Source organism: Microcaecilia unicolor, chromosome 7, assembly GCF_901765095.1.
Source record: "Microcaecilia unicolor chromosome 7, aMicUni1.1, whole genome shotgun sequence".
In the NCBI taxonomy this organism is placed as follows: Eukaryota; Metazoa; Chordata; class Amphibia; order Gymnophiona; family Siphonopidae; genus Microcaecilia; species Microcaecilia unicolor.
The window spans coordinates 209,872,780-209,881,273 of NC_044037.1; the positions used below are offsets into that span (position 1 = coordinate 209,872,780).

The window sequence follows — 8,494 nt, forward strand, 5'->3', positions numbered from 1 at the left end:
GCTAATGGCCAAAGTACTCCACTTTGTAAAAATCAAGTGGTGAAAAAGACTGTATCAACATGTATATTTCAAGTTCTTGGTACATTTATAGGCAAACATAGGTGGAACCACAGATTCAGAATATATTTGTAGAATGGAACATATTTCTGGATTATCAGTTTCACAATCTGAATATGTGCAGTAAAAGGTAGTTCACAAACAATTCAGTCTTCTTTTATGCCACTGTTTCTGGGTTAACAACAGGTCACGATGAGCAAAGGGAGCTTGATTATAGGTTCTATCAAACACAGAATGAGGATATTCACTTTGAAAGAAATGGAAGGCATCTGTTAACCTTTAATTATAAAATCTTCCAAATCAGAACTCAGAAGTTTCATTCGCAAAAAACACCTACTGGGAGATTTTCTTTCAGATGGCTAAAAGCGTGAGAGGCTGACATGCCCTGCAACTCATTCCAGTTTAGGTTTTCCAATGGCTACAGTACACTTGGATCATAGTCTAAAGCTGTGGTTTTTACTTCAGTCCGATGGCTACAAATGTATTGGGTTCTCAGGATAACCCTAATAAATATGGATGTGACAGATGTGCATGTAGAGTTACCATATGGCTCCAGAAAAAGGAGGACACATTGCTCCAGTCCGGGTTTTACTTCCATTAAAATCAATGGAAGTAAAACCCAGACTGGCTCAATCTGTCCTCCTTTTTCTGGAGCCATATGGTAACCCTATGTGCATGCAGTGAAGGTTATATGCATGCAAATTTAATGCACATTTATTGGGGGAGGGTATCCTTAAATCTTGGCCTGTTTGCAGCCCTCAAGGACCATCAATGATGGCACCAACCAGCGCTATTTTGAACATGTCATTGGAGCTAGTAGGAAGCAGGCCTAGTTTGGGAGCGTGGGGAATCTGACATTTGTACTTTGTGTAAAGAGGAGAGATGAAGAATTGGGTCCTGATACTTTGTGTTGTGGGATAAAGGGAGATTATAATCCTTATGTTGTCTATTGAGTAGGCACCAGGCATGGAAAATGGGCCATCCTTCTTTGTGTCCAGGGAATTCCTGTCCTTATGTTTTGTGTTGTTGGGGGGAAAGGGGGAGGGGTTGGCCAGCCTTCCAGTGGGCTATCAGCTCTTTATATTTGCACAAGAGAAGATGTGTGACTGAAAATATCTCTAGCCTCCACGACACTATACTGGTAAAACCAAGACAGAGGTAGGGTGAAGCCAGGGTGGAGCACCCAGCTATATGTACAGCAGTGATATTCACTGCTATCCAATTTAATTTAGGACAGAAAAAAGGTTGCCCTAAATTAACTGTTAATTAAACTGCTTAGCTATGTTTATAGTGATTGAGTGTCACCGTTATTTGGATAGCTGATGGCAGTGACCTCATTATACTCAGTACTGCCACCTATCTATATGGCAATGCTGGGTTGATCAAGATTATTGAGTTCAGTTATCAAAATCTTGGGGCGGGGGAGGAATACTAAAGGCTTGAAAATTAATTGAAGTAAGGGGAAGTATGTGACTGAAGATTTTCATACGGTGTCTAATACCCTAGTGCTGTCCTTGTATATTAGACCCTAAATCAACGGCTTCTCTTGACACATTTATCATCACCAAATGCTCATATGAAAGAATATTCTTGCTTATTTACTATACATGTGAAAATAATGAAGAAAACACATTATAATTGTGTATGTGTTTTTGTTTTGTTACAGGGGTTGTTAGTGGCTACAATTTTCTGCTTCTTCAATGGAGAGGTAATTGTGATCATTTTTCTTCACTATTTTAATTTGCAATAGGAATAAGATAACAAGTGGGGAAAGTTTGGCTCGTGGAATTCTTTACTATGCCTCTGCATATATATGTGCGTGTGTGTGTTGATAAGTGTTGGTGAATGCATGCATGTGTGTGCGTGCTCATGTATATTTGGGTGGGGGTGTACATGTTTGTATATATCTGTATACGTATTGTGTGCTGGTATATATATATATATATATATATATATATATATATATATATATATATATATATGTGTGTGTGTGTCTGCGTGTGTGCGTGCGCGCGCTTTCTGTGTGTCTGTGATCTGGAGAACAGATGACAGATAAGAAGGGAAGGCAATTCCTCAATCACAGTGTTACAGACAGTGAGTTAGTGTATGTATATTGAAGCTCTTGGAGCTGCTTCTTCTACAGAAATGCATAGTAGCATTTCTTGGAGGGGGTTCATTTATCATCTACCTCCCACCAGATGCAGAAATCTCACTTGTACAGCACAGAACCTTTCTCCAGATCACCTCCTCCTTTCCTGTCACTAGACCTGCCTTCCAGTCCTCCACTCCCATTGGCTGGATCTTCCTACAATCTCTGCACCTAGCTATAGGCAAGAGGGCAGACTCACATACGGGAAGGGGTAACTAGAGAACAGCAGACAGAGGTTTTAAACTCAGAAACATATCTATAGGGTGAGGCAAAAAAGTAACCCCTAGAAGTTTTTTTGCTGTTTTCCCAGCAACCTCTTTGAATTTCAATGAGAGATTTTGCACACTTATTTAGTAATATTATCTTAAGCTATGCTGACATTACTGACATTTTAGTGTTACTACCTAGCGATTTTTGCACGTTAAAAATGTTATTATTTATTATTGGACATATAATAACTCTTCCTCTCTACGATTCTCTTCCTCTCTACGATTCCCTAATGTGTCTGTACACACGAACCTTATTCTACCACAACATTACTGTATTTGTTCATACCGGAATTGGCGAACGCCTTTACGGTACTATGTAAGCCACATTGAGCCTGCAAATAGGTGGGAAAATGTGGGATACAAATGTAACAAATAAAAGAAATAATAATAATGGCAGTTTTACAGTGCAAACATTTTGAACACGCAAAAATCCCTGGGTGATCATGCTAAAAAGTCTGTAACTTCACTGTGTTTAAAGGTAATCTTATTCAACTTGGCATATAAACATAGAACTACAAATAAAGCTGTGGAATTTCATACTAAAATTCCAAGTGGTTGCTGAGGAAACAGCAAAAAACCCTAGGGTGTTACTTTTTTTGCTGCTGCCCACTTAAATTGCTCAGAACCGCCCAACCGTTGAAAATCAACTGTGACCAGCCATCTAAAAGTTGGGCAGGTCAGGGGTGGTACAGCAGGAAGAGTTCAGGAAGAGTTGGTAGTTATGTAGGTGCTGGTACCCACACAGCTACGTGAGCAAACTTAGTCTGCTGCATGACTCAACAGAAGTGCTGTTTGTTTGGCAACTGCCCTATTCAGGGGCACCTTACAACATCTAACTCAAGTTGTATAACCAGGGTTGATCCCTGACACAAGCCTTATGCCTAACCATGAACCATGTAGTGTCCTTCATTAAAGGTTTGATAGCTACCCAATCTTGAAAGCCCTTGGTGCTCTTTCTCTGGTTGGCCTATTTTCAAACATAGTCCAGCTGATATTCAGCCCACAGGAGGCAGGCCGGCAAAGTCCCATGATCAGCGCTGAGCCCAGATATTCAGTTCTGGGCCATTTCTGATGACCGGCAATGAATATTTGGTGGGGGGAAGGGGTTGCTGGTTTAAACTTAATCAGCACTAATTGGCAATAATTAGAATTTACATGCACTACTTGCTAAGTGTGTTCTATAACGTAGTCCGCTTAAATTCTACCATGCAGATGTGAAAAGGGGGCGTGACAATGGGAGGGGCAGAGGCGGGTCATGGGTGTTCCTAATATTTACACACAGTGTTATAGAATAAACCGTTCTGTTAGGTGTGGACATTTACACCAGCTTTTCATTGGTGTAAATGGCTGCATCTACATTTTAGTCGTGTGGACAGCACTATGCATATTCTATAAATTGCGCCTAACTTTAGGCACGGTTTATAGAATATGCATAGGTGCGTTTTCCATCGGCATCAGTTTTTTTCAGCGCTAAATATAGAATTTAGCCCTATATGTATACGTGTGCCTCAACCGCACTCTACCCAGACTTTGCATATGTGTACACCCACCAACGAGAGAAAACTTTATTGAGAGGTGAAGATTTTGCAGCTAATTTCTCTCTTGTTTTCATACAGAGCAATGTTTTAATTATTCACCTGCTCAAAATTCATTTCCTTGAACATGAAACTGTTTTTTCTCTTTTGGGGGTAGGTTCAAGCAGTTTTAAAAAGACACTGGAAGCAGCACCAAATCCAGTTTGGAAACAGCCTGATTCACTCAGATGGTCTACGTTCAGCATCCTATACGGTGTCTTCAATTACTGAGGTCCAGAGCAGTGATTGCAACAGTGAATACTTGAATGGAAAAGGCTGCCATGACGTGGAACATATTGTTTTAAAGCCTGAAAAACTGCATGCCTAATGGAAGAGGAACATCTGGTCTCCCAACATGGCAGGCCTCATGAATTGCTTATGAACTAAAATGTTCACAAGCAAAAGATGTCTGACGAAAGGGATATGCGTGACTGGCACGGTCTCAGGCAGCATATTTCATATTATATGGACATACATATATATAAAAACATACACAAATGAACTTTGCCTCTTCAGTTTCTACTATGTAGACAAAGTAGGCACTTATTTTATATGATGGGACTCAATGAAGGATTTTTTATTTTGCTGAGAGTTTGTACAGATTTTGGTGTACTGATGGTTGCCTCATTTGTCTCTGAGAACTCAACTTGTAAATGTTCCGTATCATGTTGTCTTGCCTTACTGCAGCCAGTGCATATGTTTTAAAGGACAGGTAAGTTAGGCAAATAACTGCAGTAGCTTCTCATGTAGAATATGATGTGTCAGGACTGACTGACCTAAGAACTAGGGTTTGAGCTAACTTCTCTAAACCTGCTTTGTGTCATTATTTTCATTGCTATATTGTTTTTACTAATTCTTCTGGAAAAGTAGAAGAAACCAAACATTTTCGAAAAGTACCTATTTTTGTTTTATATTTTAATTTTACTCTGATGGGAAAAAAAAAAAGGAGGAATGAATATTTATCCAAGAGTGTGCTTTTCCTGAAAGGTCGTTAAGTCCTTCTGATCTGCATCAGCCACCGCTTTCATTAAAGATCTAAGGGCTCCTTTTACTAAACTGCTGTAAAAGGGGTCCAGCGGTAACATCAGCATGTGGATTTGCTGCGTGCCAAGGCCCCCTTTTACCATAGCGGGTAGAAGGCTTTTTTTCAAAAGAGAAATGTGCCTTCGGTAAGTGAACCACTTGCTTCACAGCCATTTCCCGGGGCACACAATGCTGCCCGATTTACCACTGAGTATGCCCCGGTGCTAAAAAAAATTAACATGTTTTTTTTCAACACCGGAAATGGCACGTGTTGGGGGCAGGCACTATCACCAGGCTCTGGCGGTAGTGCTGGATTGGTGTGTGGCAAAGCAGCGGTACGGGTACCGCCACTTTGTAAACGGGGCCCTAAGACAGTAGGATGCTGAGTAACTATTCATCATCAGAAGCACGTTCTTACAGCTGAAATTCAGCATAACCTTGGGTGACATGTACAAATATTTTTAAAATTGACAAATATGATTAACTTCCTTTGGACAGGATAAAACAAGGAAAAGAGAATTAGGAATACTATAGCAAAAGAGTCAAGAAGCAGATATATTAATATTCCTGAAAAGTACATTGTACTGTTAATGTTTTCTAGAGAGCCAGTGATGTTTGACTGTAGATGCTATCTACAGTACCTGGTATATGTACTCTGAAATTAATAAATTAAACACTGTAAAAAAAACATGGTAGTTGCTACAACATTGAACTGTGCAAGCAAGGTGAGATTTCATAGAAGAGGGTCTACAAGTTATCTCTCTGCAAATGTGTGTTTAAGTGAAAAGTAAAGTGGCTCAGGCTACATTTTACCGAAGCTGCTAATAACATAATCTTTCCAATGATCTAGAAGGTGTTACTTAGGGACGTAGCCAGACCTCGGCGGGAGGGGGGTCCAGAGCCCAAGATGGGAGGGCACATTTTAGCCCACCTCCCCCAGCCGCCAACCGTTCCCCGCCACTTTCGACCCCCCACCGCCGACCCTCCCCCGCCACTTTCAACCGCTGCTGCCGCAAGGTACCTTTGCTGGTGGGAGTCCCCAACCCCTGCCAACTTTAGTGTTCTTCAGAGCCGCTCTCCGGCACGTTCGCTGATCTATGCTGTGAGTCCTGCATGTCCTCACTTTCACTTAAAGGAACATGCAGGACATGCTGGACGTCAGGACTCACAGCACAGATCAGCGAAAGTGCAGGAGACCGGTGCTGAAGAAGACTAAGGCTGGCGGGGGTTGGGGTCCCCCACCAACAAAAGTACCTTTGGCAGGTCAAAAGTGGCAGGGAAGGGTCAGCGGGGGGGGGGGGGTTGAAAGTAGAGGGGGCCAGGACTAAATCTGTGGTGGCCCATGCCCCCGTGGCCCCACCTAGCTATGCCCCTGACTTACACTGGAGAAGATGAGAGTAGCAACAGGCTGGCTACAAAACTTAGCTCTCCTGCAGCCTCCTGGAATTAATGCAAGTACCTGACCATCTCAGCTCTCAAATCTGTTGGCTGCAATTTCACCTCACAATAACAAATAAGTCTAAAAATTTAAGAGACCTAAATTTCAAAATAGCCAAGCTTCAAAATTTAGGAGCCTGTGGGGCCCTTTTACTAAGCCACATAAGCATCTACGCGCGTCTAACGTGCACCAAAATGGAGTTACCACCCAACTACTGCATGGCTGTTGCGGGAATTTCATTTTTGTAATGCGTCCGATACACGCGTCTGAAAAATATTTTTTATTTTCAGGCTTGTGTAATGGATATGCACCAAGTGGCATTTGGCGTGCGTAGGTCATTACTGCCCAGTTATCACAAGAGTCTTTACCAATAGGTCAATGGCTGGCAGTAAGGTCTCGGACCCAAAGTGGACACACAGCAATTTTCATTTTGACACACATCCATTTTTGGCAAAAATGTTAAAAAAGGCCTTTTTACAGGCGCACTAAAAAATGGATCGGCGCGTACCCAAAACCCACGCCTACACTACCACAAGCCATTTTTCTGCATGCCTTTGTAAAAGGACCCCTAAGTTAAGTACCTACAATGTTTTTTTTCCTAGGAAAATGGTGCTGGTACTCATAAAACGCCAACCTTAGGGGGTGGGGTGATTATCCATGGCTCTACGCCTATTGTAACCATACCCATAGTAGCCACACCCTTTGTATTAACCATGGAGCACATAAAAAGGCAACTTAGGGGCAAAAAAGGCTGACAAATTTCTTTCCATGTGGGGTGGTGATACTGACAAACACATGTCAACATCCAGCCCCACCAGAACACCTGGCCTTGGTCACACATGCCGAACACAGCTAGACCACCTTCAAACACAGAATAAGTGACCATAAACTCAAAGTACTGGTGATAAAATTTAGGACCCTGTTTACTAAGCCGCTGTAGAGGCACATTAGCATTTTTAGTGAGTGCTAACCAAGTAGATAGCCATAACATTCCTATGAGTGTCTACACAATTATCTTACGCTAATTTTTAGCACGAGCCAAAAACGCTAGCGCACCTTAGAAAACAGGGGGACCCTTAACCTGCAATGCAACAACAGAAAATAAAAGAGATGAATTTCCTTCTGTACAATGCAAAATATAAGGACAGCAGAGTAAATTCCCAAAACTCGCATTTCAACCACTAAACTAAAAATAAAATAAAATAATTTTTCTACATTTGTTGTCTGGTGATTTTATTTTCCTAATAATTTTGTTTCTATTCTCTGGTTCTGCTTCCTTCTCTCTGTGCTGTGAATGTTTCCAGAACTGCCTGTTCATTTGCTCTTGCTTTTCTCTCCTTTAAAATCAAGCATGGCACTGGAAGATTGGAGAGTGGCCAATGTAACGCCAAATTTTAAAAAAGGTTCCAGGGGAGATCTGGGAAAATGGTAGAGACTATTATAAAGAACAGAATTACAGAACATATTCAAAAGCATGGATTAATGAGACAAAGCCAACATGGATTTAGTGAAGGAAAATCTTGCCTCACCAATCTATGACATTTCTTTGAAGGGGTGAACAAACATGTGGATAAAGGTGAGCCAGTTGATATTGTGTATCTGGATTTTCAGAAGGCGTTTAACAAAGTACCTCATGAAAGACTCCAGAGGAAATTGGAGAGTCATGGGATAGGAGGTAGTGTTCTATTGTGGATTAAAAACTGGTTAAAAGATAGAAAACAGAGAGTAGGGTTAAATGGTCAGTATTCTCAGTGGAGAAGGGTAGTTAGTGGGGTTCTCCAGGGCTCTGTGCTGGGACCGCTGCTTTTTCACATATTTATAAATGACCTAGAGATGGCAGTAACTAGTGAGGTAATTAAATTTGCTCATGACACAAAGTTATTCAAGGTCGTTAAATCGTGGGAGGATTGTGAAAAATTACAAGAGGACCTTACGAGACTGGGAGACCAGGCGTCTAAATGGCAGGTGACGCTTAATGTGAGCA

The 8,494-nt window shown here is 41.5% G+C and overlaps 1 protein-coding gene across 1 annotated transcript in view; it reads left to right on the forward strand.

Moving 5' to 3' along the window:
• Positions 1 to 4,999, forward strand: part of CALCRL (calcitonin receptor like receptor) — a 227,785-nt gene extending 222,786 nt beyond the window's left edge. The window contains exons 12-13 of the mRNA XM_030209336.1: positions 1,724 to 1,765; positions 4,168 to 4,999. Of these exons, the coding sequence (XP_030065196.1) occupies positions 1,724 to 1,765; positions 4,168 to 4,377 (252 nt within the window). The 3' untranslated portion in view covers positions 4,378 to 4,999. The remainder of the gene's footprint in view (positions 1 to 1,723; positions 1,766 to 4,167) is intronic.
• The last annotated feature ends 3,495 nt before the right edge of the window (positions 5,000 to 8,494 follow it).